Consider the following 12538-nt stretch of genomic DNA (forward strand, 5'->3'; position numbering starts at 1 on the left):
TGTGTTCTCTGCTGTGTGTCCTCTTTGCTTTGCTTTTCCCCACTTTTAATTTCCATGGGGCTGTTTTCTTTATTCGCCTCAACCCACCGCTATTGTTTTTAAATGTATACATCTGATTTCTGTGTGTTTTTTTCTTTTAAGAACAATTACCTGTAGTCATTTTATGTATATTCTTAACATCTTTCCTCTCTCCTAGATATATGGGGACTTTAGAATTTGATCCAAATCTCTGCCTACAGTTCCAGTACTAAAATACCTAGTATTTTAAACACTAAATATTTAGTATTTTAGTTTTATATTGAAAAATCCTAAACTTCATTGTTACTTTTTTTTAATAACCATTCTTCTGCATAGGCACACAGCTATTACCAGCTACCTTTGTGTCTTGTTGCTAATGTCTTCCACCAGTGCACATCCTTCAGGGGTTTTGCAGCAGGAGTCTATGAGTGGCAAACTCTTTTAAGGTTTTGTTAGTATAGACATATCTTTAATCCTCAATCTTGAATTCAGATGGGTCTGGGTTTCTAGGTTTTTAGTAATTTTCTGTATTTTCACAGAATTCTTCCATTTCTTCCTGGCTTCTTTTGTGTTGATTTGAATTCTGCTCTTAGTGGTCTGTTCAAACAATAACAGACATTCTTTTCTTTCTAATTACCTTTAGGTTATATTGCTCTTAGTTTCACCTACCTAGGTGTGGAATTATTTTTACTTATCCTGCTTGAGACTTTGTTTAAGATCTGAGAATTTTTCAAAAGACAACTCTGGGAAGTTACAGCCACTAACTCTTCAGCTATACCTGTTGGCTGCTTTCTCTGGTCTTGTCTTCAGCAGTTACTCTAAGCCATTCATTGGACTACCTCATTCTGTTGTTCTCTTCCCTCCTGTTTTTATATTTGCTGTTGCTTTATGACTCTATGTAGAATCTGAGCGACTTCTCTAGATTTATCTTCCAGTTCAGCAATTCTCTTTTCAGCTAACTCTAATCTGCTGTTTCACATATACATTGAGCATTTTTTTTTTATTTCTGTGAGTATATGTTTTGTATCTAGAATTTCTGTTTGGTTCTTTTTCAAATCTGCCCTTTATTTTTCAGTGTTCTTTTTTTATACTTTATGCTTTTTCTTCTCTGTCAATCATTCAAATTGTGATGATAGTCATTTTTTTCTTTATGCACTTACTTTTTATTTTATTTATTTATTTTTTGAGACAGGGTTTTGTTCCGTCTCCCAGGCTGGAGGACCGTGGCGCCATGACAGCTCACTGTAGCCTTGACCTCCTGGGCTCAATCCATCTTCCCGCCTTAGCCTCTTGAGTAGCTGGGACTACAGGCACGTGCCATCATGCCTGGCTAATTTTTGTATGTTTTGTAGAGGTGGAGTTTTGCCATATTGCCCAGGCTGGTCTTGAACTCCTGGGTGCAAGTGATCCTCTTATCTTGTCCTCTCAAAGTGCTGGGATTACAGGCATGAGCTACTGCACCTGGTCCCCTTCTCATGCACTTTTTTTTCTTTTTCTTTCTTTCTTTTTTTTTTTTGAGACAGGGTCTCATTCTGTCACCCAGGCTAGAGTGCAGTGGTGCAATCTTGGCTTACTGCATCCTCTGTCTCCCAGGTTCAAGCGATTCTCCTGCCTCAGCCTCCCGAGTAGCTGGGACTACAGGTGTGCACCAGGAGGCCTGGCTAATTGTTACACTTTTCATAGAGAACGGGTTTCACCATGTTGGCCAGCCTAGTCTCGAACTCCTGGCCTCAAGTGATCCATCTGCCTTGGCCTCCCAAAGTGCTGGGATTACAGGTGTGAGCTACCGTGCCTGGCCCTCATTCTTTTCTTAATAGTCAGTGCTTTGTAAGAAATAAGGCAGTACTTTCCCTGTTATAGTACTTATTTCATCCGTTCTACTCTGCCCGTGTTTGGTTAATGTTTTTAATCAGGTGTTCCAGCAGGTCTTGATGAATCAGGAAAGTTCTGCCTGAGTCAAAGATTAAGTTGTAGGATATTGACCTATATTAGAAACTGATACTAGATTTCCATGATTGTTTACCACATGAACCTCACCATTCTTATAGTCACAATGAATCCTATCATGCAGAGGATTCTTTTTCTTCCCTAAATTCTTCAGTCTGGATTAAAGTCCATGTCTTCCATCCTTGTAATTAAAAAAAAAAATTATGTATTAAGCATGCAGTATTTACCGGGCACTCAAAATCAGAGCTTGTAAGTTACTAAGAAGACAGAACAATCTAGAAAAAGATAATGTGTTATGCATTCCAGCCATACTTGGCCACTTGAATGAAATTGTGCAAACTGATTACTCTTTCTAAGCTCAGCTTCTGTGATAGAATCTGGAGATCTCAGCTATACCTCCCAGAATTGTCATTTGGAAACTTCACTAGCACTCTGAAATGGTTTTCAATTAAAAATGCAGTGCAGAGGCTGAATAATAACTAGATTAGCATGGCAATCAGTTTAGGCAACTTTATGTTTTATGAATGTGAGCAAGGTGTTGGTGAGGGATTTTTTGAAAGGCTGTCAGACTTGTGACATGAATAAATCAAAAGTATTCCAGGCGATGGCTGTTACTGGGGCAGAAACTCATGTAACATGCATGATACATTTATTCCTCTCATCAGAAATAAGTATAGTTTTTAAAGATGTTTAATGGATTCTGAGTGCCAAAGGTTGTAAATATTGAAACTTCTTATAGTTGTATATACATGCTGCCAAATACAGCCTTAGTCTTTGGAGAGATGGGAAGACATAGATAATGAGCCACCGCTTGTTTTAAAGGGGTTTGAAAAATCAGGTTCTTTGGATTTCTGACCATTGCAAAAAATAGCTTCAAATGCAGTAAAATTCCTGAGGACATCATAAACCAATTTCCCCAGTCCTTGGGCAACTTACTGCCAACTGTCTCAGTTGAATAGAAAACTCTAGTTTGCTCTCAGCAACCCACTTCTGTATGTTTTGTTTTTTTCTGTTGTGGAGTCATCCTGTCCACACAGTTAAACTAACAGAGAGCCCATCTATCTAGATTCTGTTATTTTATGCTGGTTGTAAACAAGGCCAGTCCTGGCTTGCATTCAGCAATGAACCAGACACAAACAGCTTTCTGTTTCAGAGGAGGAAGAGGAAATCAGATGGAGAGGACCATTAGGAGTGTTGGTTGGGTTTGAGGCACATATTATGCATTTGAACTAGTGTTTGACTGAGATTTTGAGATGGTTCTAAATGACTTCCAGGTGGCCTCAGCCCACGTGTGTGGAGGGGGCTGTTCATTTTTAACAGTGACTCTCTGTTTCACTAGCTTCTTTTTTGCTTTTAGTGATTATAGTGGACACCACATATTATTGGCTGGTAGATGTTGCTCTCAACTCTGCAGAAAGACAATTTCAGGTTCTTGGGGCTGCTTTCTTTGTGATTTTGGATGATTCTTTTATGTTCTTCCTTTGGCCTGAGGTTTTTCACATTTGAAATCTTTTTTTTTTTTTTTTTTTTTTTTTTAAGAATTGTAACGTATGGCTTTCCAGAACTTAGCAGGGCCCTTAGGTGTCACTGTATGACTGGTGAATTTGAGGTCACCACACGGTGGCTGCACCAGGTCCAGGACTCCGTCTCCTGAGCACAGGCTGCCACTCCTTATTTCTCAGCATCTGGATGAGTAAGAGGATTGAGGTGAGAAGATAAACTACCAGGGTATAGTAGAAGTACAGGCTTGGGCCTTGGACTGCCTTGGTGTTACTGCTTAATGATCTCTAAGTTTCCTATTCTTTCTAAGCCTGTTTCTAGTTTGTGAAAGGGGAATAATACTTACCTCACAGGTTGTTGTGAAGGGCGAGTGATTTTTTAACGTGTGCATCTGTGTCTGGGCAGTGGCCTGGGTCATGTTTATAAATCCATCGGCTCAAGCCCATTGAGGGAGCTGCCCTCCACTGCAAGGTCAGCCCCAGTGCCCAATTCCCAGCCAAGGAGAAACCTGGGCGCTCCCACAGTTCAGACCATATTCCTACCTCGTGCAAACCTCTTTTCAGCCCACCCCCTTGGACAGTTGGCTGGGGATGGAGATGAGGGGTGTGCAACTGTGTGTCTCTTCTCTGTTACAGCCGTCTATCACACCTGTGAGGCCTCCAACTTCCAGTGCCGAAACGGGCACTGCATCCCCCAGCGGTGGGCGTGTGACGGGGATACGGACTGCCAGGATGGTTCTGATGAGGATCCAGTCAACTGTGGTAAATGCAAATTCCCCAGCTCCCTCCCTGAGCCTCCCCAGTGTCTGCTGCTCAGGCAGGGAGGCAACAGCGAGCCAGAGGATGAAATGCTGTTCTCCTATGCCCATATTTACACTCTGAAATTGAATAAGCCCATCTACTTTCTATGTTGTATTGCCATATGATGTATCAGAGTATACTATATAGTCTTAAGAGTTGCAGGCAAGCAGTTTGCCCCCCACACAAACTATATGAAATGCTGCCACGTAAACAAATTAAAATGCTTTTTGAAACCAAATATTTTTAAGGTTCTCTATCCTTTTGCCAAACATTCCAAATTTGCAGAGGATGTTAGTTGTCTACATGTTATACGTTCTACTCCTCAAGTAAAGATGTTTATGCAACTCTATTTTTCTGTAGTAAGCATTTTCGTGAAGATGCGTACTCACTTTATACTACCATAACCTAGTTCACCTGATTGCTTCCTGGTTGGGCGTTTGAGGTTTTTAGATTTATACTGTTATGCTAGTACCACTATTCATGTCCTTGGAAATGGCCTGATTTTTCCTTGAGATATTTTCTGAGAGGCGTTCTTCAGTATGGAGTTGTAAGGTGAAAGGTTCCGACCAGTTTTTGAGTCTCTCTGTTACCAGATTGGATTTCCAAGGGATTCCATCACATGTGTCTCTACTAGTAACAGGTTGTATGTTTCCGCAAGTCTCCCTTGATATTAGATTTGTATCTTTTTAGTTGCTTCCACTAATGTAATGTGTGTGTTTGCCTCACGTAGGTTTGATTTATACCTCTTTTAAAATACTTTTTCTACCTAGTGACATTAACCGTTTCTCCAAATAGTGGTGCCTGTTTACTGTTTCTGTTTGATATCCTTTGGCTAATTTCCCAGAAATGATTACTTTTTACCGGATTAAAACACATTTTCATGCTTATACCTAATCCTCAAGGAGCGATTCTACACAGAGCTCGGTTTTCAAAGGCTATCTATGACTGCCCCATTAGAAGTGATTTTCTTTCTTTCTTTTTTTTTTTTTTTTTTTTTTGAGATAGGGTCTCACGCTGTCATCCAGGCTGAAGTATAGTAGTGTGATCATGGCTCACTGCAGCTTTGACCTTCTGGGCGCAAACTAACTGGGACCGCAGGGGTGGACCACCACGCCTAGCTAATTTTTCTATTTTTTTGTAAAGATTGAGTTTTTGCCATATGGCCCAGGCTGGTCTCAAACTCCTGGGTTCAAGTGATCTGCCCACCGCGGCCTCCCAAAGTGCTGGGATTATAGGCGTGAGCCACCGCGCCTGGCCAGAACTGATTTTCAAGTCCAATGCCTGGCAGTAACTTTTTGCTCAGAAGAAAGGATGACCTAGTACTAAAGATTCTGATCAAGATACTTTAGTTCTAGTTTAATTTCCCCTGGAACTGTTGTGAAACCTCAGGCTCTTAGCATTTCTACGCAAACTTTCTCCAAAACAGCTTTGCCTTAGAATTCCTCCAGAATTAAGGTAGTGAGTGATTTAAAGAGCTTTATAAAACTAGGATTTCATAGTCAGGATTCATATTGTCCTTTTCCTATTCATTGAAGCTTTTCTTTTTCTTCTAAAAAGTATACTTAGGTCAGGTATGGTGCCTCATGCCTGTAATCCCAGCACTTTATGAGGCTGAGGTGGGAGGATGGCTTGAGCCCAGGAATTTGAGATCAGCCTGGGCAACATGGCAAGGCCCCATCTCTACAAAAAATACAAAAATTAGCCAGACGTAGTGGTGCACGCCTGTGGTCCCAGCTACTCAGGAGGCTGAGGTGGCAGGATTGCTTGAGCATGGGAGGTGGAGGCTGCAGTGAACTGTGATCACGCCACTGAACTCCAAGTTGGGTGACAGAGCAAGACTCTGCCTTAAAAAAAATAAAAATAAAAAATATATATATATACACACACATACACACACACTTATAAAAATGGAAATGTTCAAAATGGAAAAGATACAAAAAGGTATAGAGTTAAAGGTTGATCTCCTCACCTGCCCAGTTCCCACTTTTTCCTAATAGGAAACCAAGTTGTATATTTTTTCAGAATATTTTTGTGCATATATAAACAAATGTAAGTATACTCTGTATTGTTGTGCTATTTCATACCCATCATGTTTAACTTTGCACCTTGTTTTTTTCACAGAACTGTTTAAGGCATAATTTTTATAGAGCACTTCTTGCATCTCTTTATAGCTGTCTGTGTTCCAGGGTACAGGAATTTATTAAACAGTCTCTTGTTGATGCACTGTTTTCAATCTGTTACACAGTTTTGCAATGCAACACTTGTGGGTAGTTTTCAGTCTATTACAAACAGTGTTGTAATGCAACCCTTGTACTTACATTAAGTACAAGGTCGTAAACTTTTATTTACATCATTTTTTTCAGTTGTGAAATAGAATGCATTTCTACAAAAGTAGAATTACTGGGTCAAAGTGTATATACATTTGTCATTTTGCTAGTTATAGCCAAATTTGCCCTCCCCAGTGGTGGTACCAATGTGTACTCTGGCCAGCACTGTGTGTAAGTGCCTGCCCGTTTCCTCCTCATCATTCTTCCGTACTGTTGAATTCTCTTTCAGAGAAGAAGTGCAACGGATTCCGCTGCCCAAATGGCACTTGCATCCCATCCAGCAAACATTGCGACGGTCTGCGTGACTGCTCTGATGGCTCCGATGAACAGCACTGCGGTGAGTTCATTCCTTGCCCCCAGGACGCACTCAGGCCTGGTGATTGTGAGTGAAGAGCGTATATTGGACTAAATCCTTTCATTTCCTCAGTACCTGCTTGTGGTTAGCTTTTAACTGAGTTGATCCCCGAGTTCTTGGCTAGGACTCCTGGAGGCTGATCGTGGCAGAGGGACATGGTTTGGTTAAAGGAGAGCAGGAAGAAAGGAAGCAGGGTTGGGGGCGATGGTGGGATTAGTTCGTACTTCAGTGAATTAGTTCATACTGTTTAGTTGAAATATGTTCTATTAATTGACCGGTTGTTTTGAATCAGCCACTTATTTCTACTTGATAGGTTTTATTAATGTTGCTGAGTATCACTGGGGGTAGAGTGGGGGGTGGGTAGGCATTGTTAGGCCAGGTGACCCTTTTTATCTTCAGTTTTCTTTAGACCCAGAAAGATCGCCTTGGGTCACTGGTGCTTATCCTTGATTACATATGGGAATCACCTGGGGAGCTTTAAAACCTTCTGGTGCCTGGACCTTACCCCCAGAGATTCTGATGTAATTAGCGTAGGTGTGGCTGGGGTGTTGGGACATTTATGATGCTCCTGGTGATTCTTCTGTGCAGTCCGGATTGAGAGCTAATGTATCAGTGCAGGGAGTGGCCAACTAGCCTGTGGGCAAAATCCAGTCCCTAACCTGCTCTATTAAATGAAGTTTGATTGGCATACAGTAGCTACTATTTGTTTACATATTGTATATGGCTGCTCTCATGCTGCGGCACTGGACTCTTGAGCAGTTGTGACAGAGGCTGTATGACTTGAAAACCCTGAAATAGTTGCTTTCTAGTTGTGTTAGTTGGGGTTAGTTGGGATTCTCCAGAAGAATAGGACCAATAGGATATGCATATGTGTATATATAGACTTATTTTAAGGAATTGGTTCATGCAGTTTTGGAGGCTGGCAAGTCCCAAATTTGCTCCAGCAGGCTGGAGACCCAGGGACACACTAAGGCTATAGTTCAAGTCCAAAGGCCGTCAGGCTGCAAACCTTGAAGACAGCCAGTTGCAGTTCAAGTATGAAGGTCTCCTTGCTGTGTCCTCACATGGCCCTTTCTCTGTGTGGGCATTCCTGGTGTCTCTCTCTTCTCAAAGGACATTAATTCTATTGAGTTGGGGACCCATTCTTATGTTTTCATTTAACCTTAATTACTTTTTAAAGGTCCTATCTCCAAATACAGTCAAATTGGGAATCAGGGCTCCAACATACAAATTTTGGGGGGACACAGTGCATTCCATTAGACTAGTTCTTTACAGAAAAAATTGCCTACCCCCATATTAGAGAGTCAGTATCATATTAATCATGCTTGAGATCAGGGGGTTTGATGCCAGACAGCTCTGGATTTCACTTTTGGCTTCATCTTCATCAGCTGTGTACTCTTGGCAACATACTTAACGCTATGGCCCTTGTTTTCTCATTTTGAATTAGCAACAATAAAATCTCTCCTAATGTTGTCTTGAGGGTTTAATGATGCACTTTATGTCAAGTGCTTTAGCTCTAGGCTTGGCAGAAAACAAGTGCTCAATAAATGGTGGTTTTTACTGTTGCTTCCTGAAGCCACATCTGTACCCGTATGCACTTGCCCAGGGCTAGAGGGCCCAGCCAGCCACGGTGCTCATGGCCTCTTCCCTGCTCTGGATCCCTTACAGAGCCCCTCTGTACGCACTTCATGGACTTCGTGTGTAAGAACCGCCAGCAGTGCCTGTTCCACTCCATGGTCTGTGACGGAATCATCCAGTGCCGCGATGGGTCCGATGAGGATGCGGCGTTTGCGGGATGCTGTGAGTTGGGGCAGGCAGGGGAGGTAACTCATGGTCACTAAAGAACTTGCACGGGAGTTTGGCCACCCTGGGGTTGTGTCTCTATTTAATAACTTACAGGTCTTGGATGAGTGTTGAGGGGTTTGGCCACCCTGGGGTTGCACCTCTATTTAGCTTACATGTCTAGGTTGAGTGTCCAAGCTTGCCTTTTCTGAGAAAGACTTTCCTTTGTTGCTTAAGGAATCCTGCTTTTCAGTAGTGGGTGTATGTATAAAGGGCAGGATGGCGAGTGACCAGGGTCTTGGCTCAAGGGTCACTGAGAGTGAGAGGCCTTCCTTGCCAGTGCTGTATCAGATGGCACCTCCAGCCTGCCACAGCCCTTTACCCTGCTTCGATGGTCCTCCCATAACTCGCCCCGCTTTGGACCTGTCTATTCATTTTGCTGCTTGAGCTTCACAGGAGCAGGGGCTTGTTTTATGCATTGCTATGGCCCTATCTTAAAACAGTGCCCTCGTTGGAGTAGCTCTTGTATTTGTTTGCTGGGACTTATGTAGCGAAGTACCGCAGACCAGGTGGCTCAAACAACAGAAGTTTATTTCTCACAAGCCTGGAAGCTGGCAGACCAAGCTCAAGGTGTCGGCAGGGTTGGGTTCCTCCTCTCTCCCTGGCCTCGTGGACGGCTGCTTTCTCCCTGGCTCTTCACACGGTCTTTCCTCTGTACACATCTGTGTCTACATTTCCTCTTCTGTAAGGACACCAGGCCTATTCAATTCGGGCCACCCAGATCACCTCATTCTAACTTTTCCTCTTTCAAGCCCTTATCTCTAAATACAGTCCTGTTTCTGAGAGACTGGAGGTTGGAACTTAAACACATGATTTTTGGGGGGATAAACTCAGCTCATAACATGAGTCGGTAAAGATTCATGGAATGGATTAATTAACAGAGTGTGCTCTGTTTAGATTACGTTTGGCTTTTGCTTTCAAGGTATGTTTTAGCCAGACAGTCCCTTGCCAGGACTCACTGCTGTTCCCCCTTGCTTCTGAGCAGCACTGCTGCTTCGACCCCTCAGCCTGGAAATTCCTGGACTTCATGGATGTTTGTTTCCTCTGTAGCCCAAGATCCTGAGTTCCACAAGGTTTGTGATGAGTTCGGTTTCCAGTGTCAGAATGGAGTGTGCATCAGTTTAATCTGGAAATGCGACGGGATGGATGATTGCGGCGATTATTCTGATGAAGCCAACTGCGGTAAGATGTCAGATCTGCCTCCTCGCATCCTAGTCCTCTAGTTACAGTGATACCTGCAGTTACAGGGACACTCACCGACACCCCCACTGCAGACTTGGCCTTCCCCTAACTCAGCAGCAGTTGCTGCCAGTTCCTGAATCCTCACACGAGGTGTTGAGTCTTGAACTGGGCAGCTGGCATCCAGCAGGTGCTAGGGAAGTTTATTTGATCTCCTTTCCTTTCTGCAGTTGGGAAGACCATATTATGTATAAGGAAGACGGTAGATAAGGAATTATGGTAAATATTATGGAGTGACCTCCCCTTAAAAGTGACAGGCCACCGTGTAATAGTTATTGTCACCATTGGCTTACCATCAATAGTTGTTTTATTCCTTTAGTGAAATGTCAGAATTAAAATTCAGGTGATCATTCTCAGGATATAGTATAGATCAGAGGGACATGGGTTAGGGGCTGGGAAGATGGGGTTTTGTTTAGGTCGTAGGTGTATTTTTTGTTGCCCACTGGGTGCACGAAGCTGCCTTATCTCTCTGTGGGTGGGAAGCGCGGGTTGCCCTGGAACTTGGGTCTGGAGGAGGATGCATAGAGTTGGAGCCCCGCGTTCACACTGGTGCAGGGGAAGCGACTGATGACGTGGTTGATCTCCGCAGAAAACCCCACAGAAGCCCCGAACTGCTCCCGCTACTTCCAGTTTCGGTGTGAGAATGGCCACTGCATCCCCAACAGATGGAAATGCGACAGGGAGAACGACTGTGGGGACTGGACTGATGAGAAGGATTGTGGAGGTAAGAGACCCCGGGGTCCTGGGTCAGCCCCATCACCACGGCACACCGGAATCATTCCACCAGCTCTGCAGGGTGTGCCTGGCTTATTCCGTGTTTTCGGGGGCATATTTTTGTGAGAATAGTGACTCAAATTTTTTCTATTCCTCTTTCTCATTTTGAAAAAAGTGTGGTTGGTGTCTCCTATTTTCAGGCTGTTTATTCTGTATTTTCAGGGCAGAGTGAGAAGTCTAGAGCCTTCCTACTCACCGTGTGGTTTGCAACCAGTAGCATCTGCATCTCCTTGGAACTTGTTAGCAATGCAGAATCTCTGACCTCACCCCAGACCTAGAGTCAGAATCTGCAGGCTAATAACCCCCAGGTCCTGTGTGCTCCACCGTGCATTTGAGGAGCACTCATGTGGAATGCAGACTTGCCCCTCTCCTTTCTGGCATTCTCATCTCTGGACCAGGTCGTGGGGTAGTTGAGGTTGAATTAACTAGAAAACAATGCTTCACCTCGGTAGGAATTCTCTTAGCCACGCTGTGCCTCCTCAGCCACCTGTTTCTTCCCCCAGCCCCTGCGAAAGCAAACTTACCTGAATGTTATTAGCCCAAATCAAATATAGTAAGTAAGGGAAATCTACTCCCCAAAAGGGAAAAGGATATTGCCTCTTCTGACAACCTGTTATACATGATTTCTAGATTAGCCACTGCTCAGAGCTATGCCTGGCACTGGCCTCCCTCAGCAGGTACAGCTAAAACTGGGACAACCGCACTAGGTTTGGGATGCATTTGGTCTAAGATCAATGTTCTGCTTCTAATGTTCTGGGTTTCCTTGCTTGGTGTTTTTCTCAGATTCACATATTCTTCCCTTCTCGACTCCTGGGCCCTCCACATGTCTGCCCAATTACTACCGCTGCAGCAGTGGGACCTGCGTGATGGACACCTGGGTGTGCGACGGGTACCGAGATTGTGCAGATGGCTCAGATGAGGAAGCCTGCCCCTCGCTTGGTGAGTTCTGGCCCAGGTCCTCTCCTGTGGTACCTGCTGTTGTGGAGAGGACCTTCTGGGGGTGTGCTCTGGGCACAACCCAACCGGGCCTCATGCCCTGCTGTCTGGGCCTTCGCTGTGTGGCCAGGTTGCCTGTCACTAATGGTGCATCTCCAGGGAAGGCTGATTTCTAGCATTTCTCCCTGGATCACAGACGCATAGGAAATTGGAATGGGAGCATCTCATCCTCTATAACTGGCCTCTGACCTTCCTGCAAGAGGCCAGCCACCCTGATTTCCACCCAGGCTGTGGTTGTGCCACCTTTGCTGCCTTCTTAGTGGGAAAGTACAAATTGGAATTAATGTGGCACTTTTTGTGTGTGTGTTAAACTCTCAGGGGAGAGAGCCCAATTCCACTTGCTAGTTGGCTGGCCTGTCCAACTAAAAGAAGGGTAAGCACTGCCATCTAGTGGCTAAACTCAAAGAGGCAGCTGAAGGTCTGTAGTCACCATGTTGTTGGAGGCGGGCGTAGACCTTGAAACCCCTTCTCGTGCGTGCTCTTAACTGCAGGCAGAACAGAGGTAAGGATCGTTCCTAAACAGGAGTCTACTTCAAACTCAGTTATAATAGAAGAACAAATAATGTTTTGCATGCTTTGCATGATCGTTTCCTTTCTTCTGTGACCATGTTCATTCCATGGCTTCCTTGTTTAAAAACATCAAAATCCCAAACTTTAGTGAAGCTAAATCATATAGGGATCTCCTGGGTTCCAACCAGAAATTCTGATTCTATGCTTTTTTTTTATAAAACATTCTAAAA

At 43.8% G+C, this 12538-nt stretch overlaps 1 protein-coding gene across 1 annotated transcript in view; it reads left to right on the forward strand.

Annotated features, from left to right (window-relative positions):
* The window catches only part of SORL1 (sortilin-related receptor, L(DLR class) A repeats containing), a 184301-nt gene that overhangs the window by 132364 nt on the left and 39399 nt on the right, over nt 1-12538 (forward strand). The window contains exons 26-31 of the mRNA XM_011964986.1: nt 4101-4226; nt 6822-6929; nt 8616-8747; nt 9840-9971; nt 10618-10752; nt 11586-11741. Of these exons, the coding sequence (XP_011820376.1) occupies nt 4101-4226; nt 6822-6929; nt 8616-8747; nt 9840-9971; nt 10618-10752; nt 11586-11741 (789 nt within the window). The remainder of the gene's footprint in view (nt 1-4100; nt 4227-6821; nt 6930-8615; nt 8748-9839; nt 9972-10617; nt 10753-11585; nt 11742-12538) is intronic.

This window comes from Mandrillus leucophaeus, unplaced genomic scaffold (assembly GCF_000951045.1).
Source record: "Mandrillus leucophaeus isolate KB7577 unplaced genomic scaffold, Mleu.le_1.0 Scaffold71, whole genome shotgun sequence".
NCBI lineage: Eukaryota > Metazoa > Chordata > Mammalia > Primates > Cercopithecidae > Mandrillus > Mandrillus leucophaeus.